The sequence below is a fragment of the Doryrhamphus excisus genome, chromosome 11, assembly GCF_030265055.1.
Source record: "Doryrhamphus excisus isolate RoL2022-K1 chromosome 11, RoL_Dexc_1.0, whole genome shotgun sequence".
NCBI lineage: Eukaryota > Metazoa > Chordata > Actinopteri > Syngnathiformes > Syngnathidae > Doryrhamphus > Doryrhamphus excisus.
The window spans coordinates 8,470,862-8,491,267 of record NC_080476.1 but is presented as its reverse complement, the minus strand read 5'-3'; the positions used below and the strand labels follow the sequence as shown (position 1 = coordinate 8,491,267).

General features: G+C 40.7%; 1 protein-coding gene across 2 annotated transcripts in view; it reads right to left on the bottom strand.

Annotated features, from left to right (window-relative positions):
- nrxn2a (neurexin 2a) overlaps window positions 1-20,406 on the bottom strand; it is a 166,647-nt gene that overhangs the window by 62,446 nt on the left and 83,795 nt on the right. For both annotated transcript variants that reach the window (XM_058087433.1, XM_058087434.1), the window contains 5 exons: window positions 14,526-14,645; window positions 14,065-14,446; window positions 13,699-13,889; window positions 13,435-13,608; window positions 11,915-12,034 (listed from right to left, as the gene is read on the bottom strand). In XM_058087433.1, coding sequence (XP_057943416.1) covers window positions 11,915-12,034; window positions 13,435-13,608; window positions 13,699-13,889; window positions 14,065-14,446; window positions 14,526-14,645 — 987 coding nt within the window. The remainder of the gene's footprint in view (window positions 1-11,914; window positions 12,035-13,434; window positions 13,609-13,698; window positions 13,890-14,064; window positions 14,447-14,525; window positions 14,646-20,406) is intronic.

The following is a 20,406-nucleotide window of genomic DNA, read 5'->3' as shown; positions in this document are numbered from 1 at the left end:
ATATTTACATTTGTTTGATAATTTGAAATGGAGTGACAAACATGCAAAACAATGTATCAGGAAGGCCCAAACACACCACTAACTATTTTTCCTCCCTAAACTTATACACCGGAAATTACGGTATGCAGCGAAACCACCACTGCGATCTCTCTGGAGCATGATGATATGTTAATATTGTTATATTAAATTTCCCTTTAACTTAAATTGGTAACGGGTCAGTAAAGGCCCATCATGAGGTCTGCATCTGGACCGACGTCGCTCCTCACATGTTGGTATCCATTTTATTATATCTTCTCCAAGGAAAATATGAAATGAAAAATTGACACTTCCATTGTCCAAATAGCTAGCAAGATATCACGGCCTGGGGCTGCATGAGTGCTGCCAGCACTGTGGAGGAGAACATGAATTTCAAGTGACAGAATTGAAAAAGCATATGGTATCAGGTGAGTGTTATAGTACGTTCAATTTAAAAAAAGGCATTCTGTCTGTTTAATTGCCAATATAGAGTAGCATAGTTGGAAGATAGAAACTCTACTACTCCCTACTATGCTTATGTGCCCTCAAGCAATACGAGCATTGAAGTATGCACGCTGTAATGCATGGGTGCCAAATAAATGCAGAGCTTTTAATTAACTTTGGAGGTGATTACCGGAACAAGCTGTGAGCACAGCCTCTGCCAGGACAGAGGGGGTTCTTACCGTAGTGAAAAGTAAATACTAATAAATGAGGTATCAGTTAGAAGATGACCTTTTACAACAAGGACCAGCCAGTAAGTACACAATTCATTTGATTTACTATCAGAGGTCTTTTTGTGTGTTTAGTGTATCACTGGGGGTTGGGATTTCTCATGGGATGTGTAACTACTGTAAGCTTAGACATATCATTATGGGATATTAAGCAAGCAGGATTTGAACCAGAAAAATAGCCGAAAATCAATAGTAAAAAGAAATAATCCCTTTTCCTTGAATGTCTAAGTGCTGACAATTATTTCTACTGACGTCTGTCCAGGTATAAAAAGGTTCAATTAATACAGCAATTTGCATGCTGCAGTAAAGCTGATGCTGGAGAGCGTGAAATGATACCGCTGAGAGAGCCAGACTTTCCCTGTCACACACAGTATGCTCTCCTTAACAGCAATCACTCTTGATGGCAAATCCTTTAAATGGGCTCTAAGACACAAAGTGTAATGTATTGTCAAGTTAGTTTAGGGCAGGGGTCAGAAACCTTTTGCATTAAAAGAGCAATTTGGACCTGTTTCCACCAAATTAAAACCCACTTGGAGCCACAAAACCTATTTGACACTTGAAGGTAACGCTACATACGGTCATCCCTCGACACTTTGCGGTTCAAATTTCTCTGTTTCACTCTTATCGTGTTTTTTGAAAAATATATTCATTAATAAATCATGGTGTTTCATGTTAAATATGGCTCAGTATTTGTCAAAATTTCTCTTATCATGTCTACTATATTGGGTGATTGTAAAAGTGACTATAGGGGTGTTGGCTCACCCTAATCATGTTAAAAAAACATATTTAAGCGGTTGTAAACAGGTTTGTTTGTTCTATGAAAATATTGTATTTTTTATAAGGAATCCTATTTTGCGTTAATTCGTTTATTTGTGTCTGAGACCAGTTAAAGAACTGCACTTTTTGGGGAATTTACATTTAAAATCCATATGTGAAACATGAACACATATTTTCTTTTAAATTTTCTGTGCAGTAGAATGCCAGAAAATTAGTTAATATGAGCTAGCTAACAATACACGTCACTGTGACACAAAAAATAAACCCTCTAACAATATGGCTCATTATTTGTCAAAAATTCTCTTATCATGTCTACTATATTGGGTGATTGTAAAGGTGACTATAGGGGTGTTGGCTCACCCTAATCATGTTAAAAAAAAACATATTTATGCGGTCGTAAACATTATAATGCCAGAAAATTAGTTAATATGAGCTAGCTAACAATGCACGTCATTGTGACACAAAAAATAAACCCTCTAACAATGTGTTGTTGTTTTCTATACACATGAACAGGTACATTGATGCTAACATTCTTAGGCGCATTGATTGGAACTAACACTACTTCAGTCAACAATGTAAAATGTTCCGTCCCCCCAGGCAGACAATCATTTTGCTGCATGCTAGGCAAATCAGAAAATAGTGAAACACATACACACACACACACACAGAAAACAATTACTTTCAATGTCCGCTCTCAATGGGATGTCGACTGGTGGAATAGCATCAATAATATCTTTCAGCACAACACGTGTGTTCCCTGTTGAGTTGGTAAGTTTAAAATAATCCTCAGGTTAAAAAAGAAACGCTCAGAACAAACAAGCATCTTGCTGAGTCTGGTATTCTTCAATCTGTCTTGTTTTGTTGGTAGCATATGAGCTCAAAGTTGACCAACTATTCGGCTTATTGCCGCAACCTTCAATAATACACATGTGAGGCATGATTTATGTATAACCCAGCATTAACTTTTCAAAACTAACAACACAGTACAAGGCACTGTACACACAAGGCACAATAACCCTAATAAGCATTGGCTACGGTTCCTCTCATAATCTAAACCAAACTAAAACTCAACCCTGAATTCATGATGTCACTTCCTGTACTCCCATCACTCATCTCCCCGAGGGAAAAAAAAAATCAGGACACAAGAACACAAACATGAGTCTTATTTATGTCTTAAATTGATTATTTTCTCTTTTTATGTTGACTATATTGGGTTATATGAGTGTAAATGTGAATATAGGGGTGTTATGTTGTGTCTAGAGGACTCTATTAATGTTATAAAACAGGTATTTGAGGTTTTGAACAGGTTTTCTATGCTCTAACTATGAAAATATTTGCTACCTCACAGAAATTCATTTATCACCTCAGTTCTGGAACCAATCAACTGCAATAAACGGTTACTGTATTTATATTGTGCATTATTTTCTGAATTAAAACTCTAATTATTCCCTACAAAATGTGTTTTGTGTTAATATTTCTGGGTGTGTTGAACGGATTAATTGGATTTACCTTATTTCTTATAGCAAAAACGAATTGGGTTTTTGATGGAGCCTTTGGGCCAGATTAATAACAAAAACGGAGGTACCACTGTTTCTTCTTTTGTTGTAATATCTTTCTCAAGACACACCGGGACATTGTGGAAATTGGATTCTTTTGTGATGTAATTGATGTGCATGTGATGAGGTATAAATGTTTCAGTCAGAAGCCAGTCTTGGCCAGACATCTGCAGACCGCTCCTTTGCAAAGGCAATAAAACTGCTCAAGTTCTCTGTCTTTATTTTCGGGCATTCTCTATTTTCAGATAGAATTTTTCCCAAAACACCAATATACACTTTTTCCAATTTAGATTAAGGATCAGGTTGTCTTTGTTGTTATGGTTACGGTAACTCCGATACAAAGGTAAGGGCACCCCGTAGATCCAATCAAGTGAGCCAACGACGGACAAGTTACAAGAAAAAGAGACTATTGCATTGAAATTGAGCCAAATCTGTGTGGTCTGATCCCAGCACACCTGATTTTCTATTGTGATAGAATTCCATGGGGGACAAAGTCTCCTTGGCTTGAAAGTATGATATGTTTTTCCTTTTAACATCTTTAAGATCTTAAGGAAACATATTTTTCAGCTTCAGTCTCAAAGCACAAGATTAAGGCTGAAACTCTATCCCAGATTATCCTTGTGGCCTGGAAGACCTGCACAGTTCCAGTTAAAAGCACAAAAAAAAGGGATTTCTTTGAACACACCGAGAGAGTACATTCCCGTGGATAAATGACACTATTGTAGTTTTGACATAAATGAAATGAAAGCACGCTAACTGGCATCTAAAATAGCAAAGGACGACAGCAGCAGTCACACCACGCTCATGTAGCTTGGCTTCATGCCTCCGGGCTAGAAGTACAATTTACGTCTGTCTTGCCTTCCATGGGAATAAAACAATCAAAAAGAAATGTAGACTTATAAATGAACAGCAAAGGTAGGCTCCATTGTTCAGGTGGTGGATGGCTGCTATCATTGGGAGTTACATTAAAGCTATATCAGATGCAATTTCTTGTCTGGACTGAACATTATGGATTCAAATGTTGCATGTGGTGAGACACCAAATATGAAGTGATTTACAATCATTGGACACTTCATTTTAGCTCCACCTGCACAATATAATGACATTCGGTACAAGAGCTGCATGAACAATTGTGCCTGGACTGCCAGAAACCAGAGTATAGAACTTGAATGCCTTCAATTATTATTAATTACAACAATTATATGATTTGAAATTTCCCCTTGTGGGACTAATAAAGGCATATCTTGTTGCTAACACTACCATTAACATTAATTATGCAGAAAAATACGGTAATAATTCTTAATTGACTCTCACGTTTTAATTCATTCATTCATTTTCTACCGCTTATCCTGCTGGAGCCTATCCCAGCTGTCCTCGGTCGAGAGGCGGGGTACACCCTGGATTGGTCACCAGCCAATCACACGGCACATATAGACAAACAACCATTCACACTCACATTCATACCTATGGACAATTTGGAGTCACCAATTAACCTAGCATGTTTTTGGAATGTGGGAGGAAACCGGAGTACCCGGAGAAAACCCACGCATGCACGGGGAGAACATGCAAACTCCACACAGAGATGGACGAGAGTGGAATCGAACTCGATTCTCCTAACTGTGTGGCCTGTGCGCTAAACACTCGTCCACCGTGCAGCCGCCATCCAATATATTAAGGCAAATTTCCATTATAATCATGGGTTGATTTGAAAGACAACATTTTTGTCATAATCGAGGGTGGAATTGAACCCTGGTCTCCTTGCTCTGAGGTCTGCGCGCTAACCACTCATCCGCCATGCCATTTTAATTAACAATGTGATAATAATAATGCTGGACTTAATATTGGTCGGTGTAAATATGTAAATAATATGTAAATAATATAGTACGGTAAAAATAATCCTGATACAGATTTGACTTGTTTTCTTGTTTTTCTATACCATGTCTTTGTGCAATGTGCTGTGAGCCAAGAAAAACAAGTGCTATTCCATAAATAGCCCCTGTACCACATTTTGGACACCAGTGCTTTTACAGCACATTTGTTTGGTTTGTGGCATAAGAAAAGTATTACATTATCATGTTTTTAAAGCTTATTAAACAACAGAACATTCAAGTATTGACTTAGGAAAGTGTAAATCACGCAGTTCATAGTTACTCCGATCAGTATCGACCGATATCAGTGGAAAAAGGATCGTATCGGTATCGGCCGATACTTGCTTTAAACTTTTGGCAGCATACAAACCCAATCGTTAATTTCTGCACATGTCTTAAAATATAAAAAGATGGTTCAATGAGACTCAGTAGACCTGTTATTTGCGCTGAATTTGCTTTGACCTTTGTTGACCTTTCATTCATTCATTCATTCATTTTCTACCGCTTTTTCCTCACGAGGGTCGCGGGGGGTGCTGGAGCCTATCCCAGCTGTCTTCGGGCGAGAGGCGGGGTACACCCTGGACTGGTCGCCAGCCAATCACAGGGCACATATAGACAAACAACCATTCACACTCACATTCATACCTATGGACAATTTGGAGTCACCAATTAACCTAGCATGTTTTTGGAATGTGTGAGGAAACCGGAGTACCCGGAGAAAACCCACGCATGCACGGGGAGAACATGCAAACTCCACACAGAGATGGCCGAGGGCGGGGACCGAACCCTGGTCTCCTAGCTGTGAGGTCTGCGCACTAACCACCAGACCGCCGTGCCGCCTGTTGACCTTTCACCCCAACAAAATGGATAACTAGACAAAAAAAACAGAATTTTGTAGCCTTGTACATTCAGGGTAATATAAAGTATAAGACGCTGGTGCATATAATTGTGCATCGTGTAATACAGTTTACATCTGGAGTAACATCTGGCAGGTTGTTGCCTATTGCATGCCTTCATATTCAAAATGAAACTGAAGCAGATGCATAATGTTACCGTTTTGGAAACATTGTGTTTTGAGCAAACAGAAATGAACATCTCAAATTATTTTGTGGTCCAGAGAAATATCTTCATCTGGCAATTAAAAGCACCCGGTTCTCTGAAGCATGTTGAACATCATTGAAATTGACAAGACAGTATGTGGTTGATATCCTTCAACTCAGTCACATCTCGGCTCTGCAAAGAAATCCAATATTCATGTAAATACATTCATGTTTATAGAACCTGCTGGGGCGAGTGCTCTGATGGTTTAGCCTTAGGCTGCCAATTCAAATTCCAGCTTCGATGATATGTACGCACGTGTGTGTGTGTGTGTGTGCGTCAGAGTTGCGCCAATTACAGATAATCAGATGTTGGTAGCACATTAATGGTATGCCCTTGGAACCTCTGACTGGGTTGGGCTTGGAAGTGGAAGTGCACTGCATCCTATATCAATGAGCAGCTTGCCTCTTTGTATACATCGTACACTAGTAATAAAACACAAGGTGTCTTACAGTTAGTAAGATTTAAGAAAGGTTTGCATGTCAAAAAACTGAGAATTAGCAGCATTCATGTTTGCCTTCATGAATATGCAGAATATATGGAGATTATCGCAACATAAAAAATATTGGGAAGATGAGATGCAAACGGTAAGTGCAAAGTGGCGCGTACGCACGGCTGGGGTCATCGTCACGAGGAGGAGACAGGTGCAATGACAGACGACGGAGAGCGTGAGAGACTCTTTGGTGTACTTGTCAACATATTTGGACTGTCAGAAATTTAAAAAATCAGTAAAGGCACACACTGTCTGTACAGCAGAGCATTTTTGAGCCTTGCATTTGGATCATTCCAGCGCAGCGTCGCATGATTGCAGGAGTAATGAGGAGCCATGCTCTAATGTCGAGCTGATACCACATTCCATGCACATAGCAACATAGAACTGAATGCTCACGTTGGTGCTTTTTGGAGTCTTTTTTTTTTTTTACTACATATTAAATGACAACAGGCCACACAGCTAGGAGACCAGATTTCGATTCCATTCTCGGCCATCTCTGTGTGAAGTTTGCATGTTGTCCCGCGGGGTCGCGGCGATGCTGGAGCCTATCCCAGCTGTCTTCGGGCGAGAGGCAGGGTACACCCTGGACTGGTCGCCAGCCAATCACAGGGCACATATAGACAAACAACCATTCACACTCACATTCATACCTATGGACATTTGGAGTCACTTATTAACCTAGCATGTTTTTGGAATGTGGGAGGAAACCGGAGTACCCGGAGAAAACCCACGCATGCACAAGGAGAACATGCAAACTCCACACAGAGATGGACGAGGGTGGAATCAAACTCGATTATCCTAGCTGTGTGGCCTGTGCGCTAAACACTCGTCCACCGTGCAGCCGTCACCCAATATATTAAGGCAATTTTCGATTAGAATCATGGGGATTTGAAAGACAACATTTTTGTCATAATCGTCATAAGAATTGTCATACCTTTTGGTGAAAACACGTCATGTGATCATATGTATATTCTCAAACAAGCCAATTTCGACAGAACGCTTGCTATTTGGGATCTTAGTAGACCAGGCCTTGAATGTTGCATCAGCCAGTCCCACAGCGTGATGAGAGGTGAGGTGGAGAGAGCAGGCAGCGCAATAGAATTCCGATGCCAAGAATCGACGTGATTTACTCGGTTCAACGCCCTCCCGCTCAGATTGGGTCACAAGCAAAGATAAGGTGTTGACTTTACAAATGTAGATGCCAGCTAATTGAAAATGAATATGACGCCTACGTGACACAGAAATACATAAAAAATGTGCCTTTTTCATGAAGGCATGACTCATTTCCAAGCAGTTTGATGAAGAGCTCACTTTGCTTATTATAGATCAATACAATCTTTTAGGTCTTCTCATTTAGGCATGGATTATGATGCAGATTCATTTCAATGTCTTTCTGAATTTGGCAGCACATGACCAGACGATGATTGCTTCATTGAGGAGTATTGGTATTCAACCATGCACTGCCAGGATTCCAAAGCCATCCTCAGGCTGACATAATGGCATCATGTCAGTCCAGTTTGCCAGATGGCAAAGCGTCCTTGTAATTTTTTTTAGCGTATTATGGAAACAGGTCATTGGCACATGCACAAACTGCGGAATCTCTCAGGTTAAACACAATAGCAGGGCAGGTCATCTCCCATTTGTTGAACATGCGATTGGAGACTCAGCAGAGGTGGATAAAATTGCTTTTCATTCAGGTTTTCAATTAATAATGTGAAAAAAACTAGAAATAAATGTGTTGTGATCCCTAATATAGTAGTACATTTAAACATTTACTTTGTATGTTTGTAATCAGTGTTGGTATCGGTATCGGCCCATTTCACTCATGAATTATCGGGATCGGTATTGGCAGCATAAAATCCTGATCGGACCATCGCTAATAACAAGTAGACATTGGTAAAGTAAACTGTCCATCATTCTCTTCAAAAAAATAATCCCACAAAATAATTGTGACTAATACAATATTACCTTTGCAGTGAAATGAAAGCATTGTGTTCGCTCAAGAACAGTCAGTAGTTTACAGAATTAGGACTGCGCCCATATATTATAGTGCCAGAGCTTATACTTCAATGTCAAACACTCTTTTACACACGTTTTGTCATACTTTTCTCAGTTTAGCAACCGTGGAAGTATGACACCGCGGGTCTTTAAACATTCAATTTTATTCTGTCATCTTTGATAAACAGCAGTCCAAGCTGAAACGCTGATAAATAATAACACTATTAAATTCCCTCACAAACCTGTACTGCCATCATGAATGGAAACTGCTTCGAATAAGAGTCATCATGGCTAATGTTGCATTCATAAGACATGATTCGGATATCTTGATCCAAAGTTGACAGTCCCAAGAGAACATCATCCAATATAATACGATCAGCATCAAGCAGCAATCAGCATACAATCAGATATCTTCCCGATGTGAATCTGATATCTGCGGACAGATCCGATACACTCCGACTGATGTCATAGCGCAAACAACACAGATAATGTAGTGCATACATTACCAAAAATGTAATCAAAGCAAAAGGTATGACGTAACGCGCATGACACCAATTCAAACTCCTCAGACCTACTTTTTTCCCCATTTATATTGCTTTCTAAATTGCATAACCTCAGGGGTATTCGTATAGTATTACTAACATTTTATTAATACAAAGCTAAATGCAATTTTCCCTTCAAATACCAGTGTTTTGCTAGTGGAGCTGCTTTTTCGAGCAACATCGGGATACGGTCGATAAACACAAAAGAAAAGAGAGATCAGGCTATTGATTTTCAGTTAGGATCAATGAAGAAGACTGAGACAAAAACAAACAAAAGGGAGAGAGAGGAAGTTGTTTAAGTGGCTAATTAAATGAAAAGGACTGCAGGTATAAAGACTCTTTTGGATTCTTTCTTTTAGATGTGTTTAGCCTGTTACGATGGATTTAGAGTGAAGATTTAAGTGCACTATTGCCATTTAATACCTATATCTGATTTTTTTTAGAGTCTATTTACACATTTTAAGTTGAGCTGGGTTGTCTGCCCCTGCTATTAGCTTAAATGATGGTATTTATCAACTGGCGCCATTAGCAAGTGTATTCCTTACTGAATGGTTTGTGCATCTTTAAGCACCATATTTAATACTTTTTTTTTTTTTTTTTTTTTTTTTTTTACTGCATATGTTTTTTTTTTTAAGTCTTCAGACTCACATTGACACCGTTATTGATCCGTCCACTGCAGCCCATTGGCAGAGATCCCATTCATATAATAGCTATCCACATTTGGAAGATGCCAGGTTGGATCCCAGAATAGGCACGATTCAGCATCTGTAAACTCATAAATTCTCTGATTTGAACTTCTGCAATGTAGGATTTCTTATTTATAAATAAAATTGTGTAGTTTTGTATACTAGAAAACTTGTTTAATTATTTCTAATTATAGTATTTAACACTATTAGAGCCCTCTAGACATGGAACAACACCCCTGGAGTCACCATTACATTCATATTACCCCATATAGTAAATGTAGTATGTGATGTTATTATTATGACGATTATCATTGTGCCTGGTGTGAGATAATTCAAACTTGCAATAAAAGCCTGTTGTTCTGGTGATCAAGTCTGGTGCTTGTATGTTGGCCTATCACAATTTGGATGCAAAATGCCTCTTATTTATCAATCCATATATTTTCTATGCTGCTTATCCTCACTAAAGTCGTGGCTATGCTGGAGCCTATCCCGGGCTAAAAAAACATGATAGAGCAAAGTCGTGAAATTTGAAGTGTGGTGAGGAGCGACTGTACAGCCAACCGGTCTCACAACTGCAGACCTCGGACCTCCACATCCAGTAGCTTCACTTCCAAGATTGTTTGAAACCAGCACCCTGGACAGCGACAGCAGAACTACTGCCCAAACTGTGAGAAACCCTCCTAAACCGACAAAACCATGTGGTAAATGCAGTCTAAGTTCCCAATCTCATTCGAGTCAGTAAATGATTGTGTTTTGAGTTTTTGGACTCACTGTTGATTTACGGACATTCGGCTAGAACAAGTCCTGCTAGAGTGCAACATTGTACCTTTTCTACATTTTTTTAAATTAACAATGTGCTCTGCCTTTTTGTACCTTTTGTCCTCACACTTGCACTAACACCGCTTTTTTCTTGTGTGTATTGAAATTGTGCACGCCTGCAAGCAGAGCAATTTATCCAGCAATTTCCCATCATTCTCTGGCGTGTGTCACCAGTACTTTTCCTACTGTGCTTAAATGATTTGAAGCGCAAAGTGTTATCACCTGGTGTCTTACAACATGCTGCTTTTGCATGACCTGTTTTCTTACACTCAGCTAGTTAGTTGGTCTCTTCCTATTGCATGCTATATGAAAAAGAACAATATGTTTGATTTAATTCTTGGACATTATCATTCATTCATTTAATGTCTATTTTCTCCTTGGCCTCATTTGGGTCATGGGTGAGCTGGAGACTATCCCAGCTGCTTTCAGGAGCGGGTTAGGGTACACCCTGGACTGATCACCAGCCAATCACAGGGCACATATAGACAAACAACCATTCACACTCACATTCATACCTATGGACAATTTGAAGTCGGCAATTAATCTAGCATGTTTTTGGAATGTGGGAGGAAACAGAGGTACCCGGAGAAAGCCTATGCACGGGGAGAACATGCAAACGAACCCAGGTCTTGCCCAAACTCCTGACTGTGTGGCCTACAAGCTAACCACACCGTGTGACCACTGGAAAAAGTCACCATTTTTAATTTCCATTTAAATGTCCAAACCTACTAGGAAGCAGTTCATTTCTGTGTCTTTGCGTTTTGTGAGTTTATTCTACTGCAAGTGTGTTATACTGCATTTTATCAATGATTACACAATTCTGGCAAAGTATAAGCAAAATATGTTTGACTGAAAATGAACGTTGCACCAACACACTTCCCTGCTTTGTCATTGATTTAAAAGAAGATGTAGCAATAGCTTCAGAATGACCTTGCATGAATACCTTGAAACGGTACCTTAATGCTAGATGCACATTGAGAAAAACCTACATTGTATAATTCTATCATCATGAAAATGACGATAATTGTGTAATTATTATAATTCACCCAAGCAACTTCCCAGGTAGTAATTGTTTTTTGTTCATTTCTACTTAAACTTTGTGTATTTCCACAATCATAGTCAAATTAACTGAAAGCATTCACAACAAACAACAGACTCAAAATCACCTCAAGTCTTTTTTTTTTATACTAATTAATTTGCAGCTATACAGATTAGTTAGCACCAGGGTCCATGACACCCACTGTGAGGGAAACAATTAATCGAGGAGGATATCAGTGGTGGTATTGTACCTTGTGGTGACCAATCAGGAAGGAAACAAAAAGCCTACTCACGGTCACTGCAGAACGGCCCCCCGTAGGTCGTCATGGTGCAGTCACAGGAGAAGCCCTCCCACAGCTGCAGGCACACTCCCTGATGGTGGCAGGAGTCCTCAGTGCAGGTGGTGCTGGGACCTGCACGATGTTGACAACAGCAACATATGGACCTCGTCATTATACAAGAGGTTATACAAAGGGTTGAAAAAGATGCACTATCATGTCCTATTTCCTATTATGCTCATTTTTCAACCCTTTTTATTGAGTTGTGGACTCCTATAGAACAGCTACACACAATAACCCTCACCGAAAACTTTCTAGATGTTCCAGAATCTGCACCTATTCCAGCTGTATTTGCTTGTATTTGTGCTTCCCGCCAAAACAGTCTGTTTTAATTTATTCCACCCACGGCCTGCCTCCGGGCACACCCACTCCGCTGTGATTGGTCACAGTCCAAAACTATTTCCTGACTACTGTGAACAACACTTTCTAATTTAGTGGTTATATGATATTGAGTTGTGGACTCCTATAGAACAGCTACACACAATAACCCTCACCCAAAACTTTCTAGATGTTCCAGAATCTGCACCTATTCCAGCTGTATTTCTTTGGATTTGTGCTTCCCGCCAAAATTTTCATTTAGTTTTAATTTATTCCACCCACAGCCTGCCTCCGGGCACACCCACTCCGCTGTGATTGGTCACAGTCCAAAACTATTTCCTGACTACTGCGAACAACACTTTCTAATTTAGTGGTTATATGAGTTGAATAATAAAGTATTTGGAGAGCTAATTGAAAAAGTGTTTAGGAGCTATTTGTGCTCCTCCAACCTGAGGAGGAGTACTCATTGTCAGACACACTTTGTCAAAGGCACGGCTGGTGCAGAGGAGCTCAGGAGTACCAGGACGTGATGGCGGTGTGTCCACCACCTGCCCGAGGGGGACACACATTGTCAGAGCCACCGCTAGTGCCATGGAGCTCAAAAGTCGGACGTGAGGGCGCCGCATTTACTAAGCGCAGACAATCTTGGCACAACATTGGTAGTGGAAATGTGATCATTACACATTTTTTTGCCGGAATATCGTGTTCCACACAGTGAGCGCTGTGGTTCTGTCCACATAGCTTACCCGGCATTAATGTAGCTTTCTCTGCAAAGGTGCGCTGCTTCTGGCTTCAGCAACAGTTTCACAGATATTCCACATTCATGTTCACAAAAACAGAGCTTGGGGAAGCAGAACACACCCATAAAGAAGCCTGCTCCTCTGTGACATCACAAAAGAACAGTTTAGCAACGCCCTCTGAAACCGAGCGTTTTGAGCCATCTTAAACTTCTTTCAGGGTTCAATTCCAAATGCGCAAACCTCATTATCTGTAACTTGGCATCATTTAATATGAGAATACAACATTTTAACTACATTTATAGGTCAGATTGGTGGAAAAAGCACAATAGGTCCTCTTTATGTCAATGCATTCTGATGGAAAATGGAATATTGCGCACAGTTGGGATTCACAGTTATTTTTTGTTTTTAACACCTCACCTCCACAGCCGCGATCCACTTCGCCCACCTTCTGAAGGGCGTCTGCCAGCAGGTCAGGGAGTCTCCCGTTCAAGTCCACTGATGCCAGGCAGCCCTTGTACCCCTCTCGTGATGCTATCAGTCGAGGCAAGCTGCTGTACATGCTCTTCCCCACACCTCCAATGTACAGCTCTCCTGTGAAACAGACGACAGGGCGTGCTCAATATAATTCTCTTATAGAGAAGGACATAAACCATAACATTGCAGGAACACTGTTTAATGTACCTTTTAAATCAAGGTTGCGGGCACCATTGGCGTGTTGGGTGACGGTGTGGACATCGATCTTTAGTGTGTGTACGTTGTTGTTGTCACGGGAGATGACCACGTTGTGCCACTGGTTGTCATTGAGTGGCTTGTCGGAGTTTCCCTTCATCAGCGATGGTCCATTTCCCAAGTCAAAAACGTAATGGATGAACCTGCAAGATGGAGCAATGTTTACTTCTACGACGTCTCCATAGCACACACTAAAAATAATACATACTAATAAAAACAAACCACAAAGGGATACCAAGGGGTGGATCTTACAGATAATTCTGCATAATTAATGAGTCAGATTCTGCATCAAAGTTTGTGGGCTTGTCTTGAGCTCACCCTTTGACCAGCTCCACCACAATGAAGTCGCTACCATCTCCAGAGTTGTACAGTATGAGGCCATCAGGGCTGGTAGTCTTGAACTGGAAGAAAAGGTGCATGGATGCGTAGGCCTGCAAGGTGGAGAATGCCAGATAGCTGGCTTGGGTCACGAAGGCCACAGGATTGGCTACGATGTGTCTCATGCCGAATCGCGCGTTCAGCTCGCAGTATGAAATGTCTCCGTTCTTGCACTGGTCCAGGTAGAGCATCCCGTTAAAGGAGAGGGCCTGCAGGTGGCCGATGAAGTTAGAAGGGATGACTGAGGTGAAGCGGCGCTCTGTCATGATCCCTGTCTCGATGTTGTTGAACTCCAAGCGAGTGTGGGCACCACTCATGAAGCCTAGGGAACAGCATAAGAAGATAATGTCATTTAAATGTCCCACCAAACACACTTCAACCTTTGCTTGACCCGCTTTTACCTTCTGTGGTGGCATTGTCCACGGAGAGATGCAAATGTTTCCCCCGCCGCACCACCTTCACTGAGTGCCACTCATTGTCATTCAGCTTGTCGCCCAGCAGGAGTACCTCAGGTCCTTTGCCTAAGAGGTGGAGAGCGTCAGGTGACAATCACAGCAATTGAGCACGGCGTCCACTCTCATCACACAACACTTTTAAAGTGAACAACGCTGCGGCACAATGTGGGGTGCATTCATTCATATATCACTCACGCAACCACAGGCCTGCAACCTATAATTTGGTCTCAACTTCAGTTCAAAGCTGGTGAAGGAAAAGCTTTTTTTTTTTTGCCTCTGACAAACACAAAGGTGAGAGACACTCTATTGTCATGATTGCTATTTAGCACAATTATGCAAAAACGTTTTGAAAGAAGAGCCCATTATGTTATAATGCAAATGCAGTTAAAATACACTGAAATTTATTTTATTTGTCCATACAAAGGTATGGACAAAAAATATCATTTTTTAATTTGATTCATGAACGTTTTCCTCAACCCAATAAAAAAGTTCCATCTGTCCCGCACATATAACTCTCGACCATATGTTCTACTTTGTCAGATGATTTGTTTTCGTTTTGTTGTCTTTTTTGAGTTTTATGTCAGTGATTCTCAGACTGTACCCCTTCAGACTCCTGCACACTGAAACAGCATAAATCAGCGTCTGTAAGCACAGAATCAAACGTTTAAGTCTGAATCATTTCTCACCGGTTTGATTTGTTATTCATTTGTGGTATTTTCAGTGAGAAACAACATTTCTCTTATTTTTTGGGAGGGAAATCTTTACAGATGAGCATGTCCTCCTAAACTTATTCCCTTTTTTGTCTAAATTAATTCATTCATTTTCTACCGCTTATCCTCACGAGGGTCACGGCCATGCTGGAGCCTATCCCAGCTGTCCAGCTGAGAGGCGGGGTAAACCCTGGACTGGTCACCAGCCAATCACAGGGCACATATAGACAAACAACCATTCACACTCACATTCATACCTATGGATAATTTGGAGTCGCCAATTAACCTAGCATGTTTTTGGAATGTGGGAGGAAACCGGAGTACCCGGAGAAAACCCACGCATGCACGCAGGCCATCGTGTCTTCAATGTCTGCACAAAAGGGAAAGATACATTAAGTGTTTGACATAACGTTTGCACATATAATTAACTGTGGCTGAGTAAAACCACCAGCACAAAAAATGTATGCATTTTCAGTTAAATAAGAGACGGGTATCATTCCCTCATCCTGCTTCATCCAAATGTTCCCACTGTAAAAGTTCCCAATTATTCCATAAACACCATAAATGTACAAAAATCCTGTTCTGTTACCAGAAAATAAAGTGGAAAAGTACATAAAAAGAGTGAAAAAGTCTGCACGAGCCATAGTACCCGTGACACGATCGCGTTTGTTTCCAACAAATTAAAGTTCATACGCTACACCCCCATGGAGGAATAGTGCAATGAAACAATGAAGACGCAGATAAGAATGGATTCATGCAGACTGAGTTGGTGTAAGAAGGAAGATAAGACATGTTAGAGGCGCTATTTTCATCTGCTGCATTCATTAAGTCTGACACGGAAGATACGCTTTCACCGTTGTTTGATTGCCCTTGTTGTCAACTATTTCATGTCTTTATGCAACACACCATGCACACTCACACAACTGGAGCAAATCATTTCAGCGGCATGCACCGTTATCCGTATCAATCTGCCAACTATGGTACTATATTCATATTTGCCCTCCATCCAAATACCGGAAGCGATGCAAACTACTGCTAGGTCACATGGTTGCAGCCATTTTATAACAGTTTGAGATTCGCCATGTCCCAGTAAGTAACTGAATGAACAAAAACAAAGGATGGATGGACAAACATGCGACATGGAACATTGTGCGTTTTTTTTTGGGTCTTTTTTATGGTTAGCGCGCAGGCCACACAGATAGGAGACCTGGGTTCAATTCCCCGCTCAATTCTCCGAACATGTTAAAGAATATGAATTGATGAACAATCATCACTGTGCAGTGTAGTGGTCTTACTGAGATGTAAAGGTTACTAGTGCTTTATTGTGCTTTATTTATTTTTGTAATATAGTTTCATTTTGGGCTGCATGGTGGTAGAGTGGTTAGGCCACACAGCTAGGAAACCCGAGTTCGATTCCACCATCGCCCATCTCTGTGTGGACTTTGCATGTTTTCCGCGTGCATGCGTGGGTTTTCTCCGGGTACTCCGGTTTCCTCCCACATTCCAAAAACATGCTAGGTTAATTGGCGGCTCCAAATTGTCCATAGGTATGAATGTGAGTGTGAATGGTTGTTTGTCTATATGTGCCCTGTGATTGGCTGGCGACCAGTCCAGGTTGTACCCCGCCTCTCGCTCGAAGACAGCTGGGATAGACTCCAGCATGCCTGCGACCCTCGTGAGGATAAGCGGTACAGAGAATGGATGGAATTTGGGTGACAATAGAACCATTTCCTTGTACCTGTGCACACAATGTTTCACATCATCCTCTATGACTGCTGTGTAACAAACTACTGACATCAGATTTCTTATAGTCATTTGTATTCAAGACCCCTAACCCGGATGTGAAAAAAATGGTATGAACCACAATCCTCAGTCTTCTGACCTGCTAATGCATGGACAACTGTATACAAATTTGTTAATACCTTGTTGGAGGCTTGAGCTCTACTTTTATTTTGCACCCCCTCCCCACCCCCCTCCAAAGGAGAACATGCAAAGGCTCAGTTTTAGTCTCAGATATTCGTCTCCGTTCTATGGCTTACTCGCCGCTTGCAAAATAGGTCACGGCGCAGAAGCTTGCCACTGCAGCACCGTCATCCCGAATCAGTGGCTGCGCAACAGGCCGACACGCCAGTTCAAAGGAGTTCTGACATCGCTTGGGTAACTAATTGGCCATGCCTAAGCTTGACTGGGCCTTGAGGGGTTTGTCTGTCTAATTGAGCTCTGGGTGCACAATTACAGGGGACGCACAGAGGACAATAAATGGCGAAACATCAACCAGTTTCCCAGCACTTTGCTGTTTTATCCCCAGGGAGACAAAAGCAGGGAGAGCTTTTGACCACTGTTGCACATACATAGCAGTATTGATCGCATTAGTGACTGCTCCCTCTATATTTGATGGATTATCTTCTATGTTCGAAAAGCAACCACAAATACTGAAAGACGGTGTAAATCTCCATCATGAACACAATATGATTGGCTTTAATGAAGGAAGTGATGATGGAGTGCAGGGCCCAGCTATTTATTTATGTTTGCTTCTCACTGTGGAGGTGAACGATAATACGATTTATCATCTTGAGTTTTGCCAGAGATCGATAAATAGACTTTAGGGTATAATTAGCACGCCTTTGAAACGTAAGTGCCTTTGTTGCACATGAGAGCAGTAAAAAGAGACATTTTGTCCTTTTTGATCTCCACTTATAGCATGGGGGGAAAAAAAAGATGGTGTGCAGTTTTGTAGGTCAGCTTTAAGAAGGCGCTTAGATTGGTATAAAAATCAAAGTGTGCTGATTATGTAATTCTGTAAAAAACAAGTCCTCCGATTCAAATGAGGTAGTGGTTCTTCCAACAATGTGCGCCTACTGTCTCCAGTGGAATCTCGATGCCTTAGATAGGCTGCGTCCCCAATTCCTCCAATCGTCTAGACCCCCGCTTAGTGGATGTGAAGACTTCATTCTGTAATCAAGTTTGTGTAAACTATAATTCCCACAGTAAATTATATCTGCTAAATAATTTAAGCTGCTAATTGCGTGATTTACATTTGTCTCTATTTTTTCCCCCTCATTAAATTCTTCAACAATCAACCATCCATCATTAGGACTACTGGGTTAATAAGCTCCTTTGGAGATAAATGCTGTGGTGCACATGATGAGTGCTCATGCATTCTTTACATGTTGGTACAGTGCCACCTGCTGGAGTAGAGCAGCATGTAACTGGACTGAGGTGCTAATTTTTTAATATATATATATTTTTTTTCTATCACATTTCTGTATTTTTTTTTCTATTTTACTGGTTCACTGCAACTCCACCGCCTCCACGCGCACACACACACACACACACACGACTTACCTGCATTGAAAGAAAACAATACAATCCAATAGATTGATGTTTACACCCAAAAAGGTCCTAAGGTAACACTCAATCATCTATCTTTAGCCAATAAACATCATTCTGATTAAATCAATAGACCATCATGAGACAAAATGATGAGAGCTGCAGTGTGCTATAAAGTGGAACGTCTTGTGTCGACGCCTTTTAAGATGGTACAATTCAAAATTTTACTAACATTTTATGCGGGGAAAAGGTGAACTTCAATGTATACTTTATAAATGCTTTGCTTTTTATTTGGCTTTTTTATGACGCTGCCATTGAAGATGTCAAAGAGGAAATGTGCACTGATAACCATAGAACAGGATATGAAATAATGTGCAACTTATCTCTGTCCTGGCTTATCTCTGAACTGGCAATAACTTGAAAACAGTGTAAAAAAAATAAAAAAACACCGCAAAGTCAGGTGAAACTCACCTCCCAAGGACACAAGCAAATAATTAAACGCTACCCTTGTCTGTCATGCCTCATCAAATGGCGAGTACACATTTTATTATCATACAGGTAGTCCTTGGGTTACGGCGTTTTGTGGTTATGTACGTTCTCCCATCAACTAAATAATAAGTCAGTTTGGTCTGTGAACACAAGACTCACCAGAGAAGTAGTTACAGCAGAAGGATAAACTACTCTCAACATGTACGAGTTGGATGACGAGAAGGTGGTGAATCCATTTGTTTAAAATAAAATAAAATAAAATAACGTGACAGTCCAGAATCACAAACTTTTTAACACTACAGGTTGCTACAGTATGCTTGAACATGTTAAAGAATATGACTAACAATAATCACTGTGCAGTGTAGTGGTCTTACTGAGATGGAAAGGTGTTTGGTTCGCTCTGGTGTTTATTTATTTATTTTTGTATTATAGTTTCATTTTGGGTTGCATGGTGAACGAGTGGTTAGGCCACACAACCAGGAGACCCGAGTTCGATTCCGCCCTCGCACATCTCTGTGTGGAGTTTGCATGTTCTCCCCATGCATGCGTGGGATTTTCCATGTACTCCGGTTTCCTCCCACATTCCAAAAACATGCTAGGTTAATTGGCGACTCCAAATTGTCCATAGGTATGAATGTGAGTGTGAATGGTTGTTTGTCTATATGTGCCCTGTGATTGGCTGGCGACCTGTCCAGGGTGTACCCCGCCTCTCGCCCGAAGACCCTCGTGAGGATAAGAGCTAGAAAATGAATGAATGTTAAGAATTGTGATGTAATTGAATACGTGGTGTATCCCTGGCCCTCTCTCTACACATCTGTCGCTTGTCATCCAAGTTATTTCCGTATAGGATTCCACTGGTATGCTCTAAAGCTATGATTTGTTTGAGGTTGCGCATGCAGCATCTTGCTCAATAAATCAACATAAATATTGAAAATACACAATAGAAGGCGTGATCCTATTGTTTTCATAAATCTCACATGAATAGCTTGAGGCCAAGGCTCTATTATTATTATGACGCCTTTAATCAGAATCAGTTTGCATGTTTATACATCAGAGAGTCTTGCTGTTATGTATTTTTTATGCTGGAGTCTAGACCTTGTGTCTCTCAGGTGAGCCCAACAATTACACCATAGTCTCATTCATATTTCAGGTACAAACCCATTTCAATAAAATATACAATAAAATCATTTATTTTCAACAGGCAAAAACTATGATGAATGAAATGATGCTTATCTCTCCAAGATAATATGCGGTGTAGTTTTGAAACACATCTTATCTTTAAGAGTTACTGACGAAAC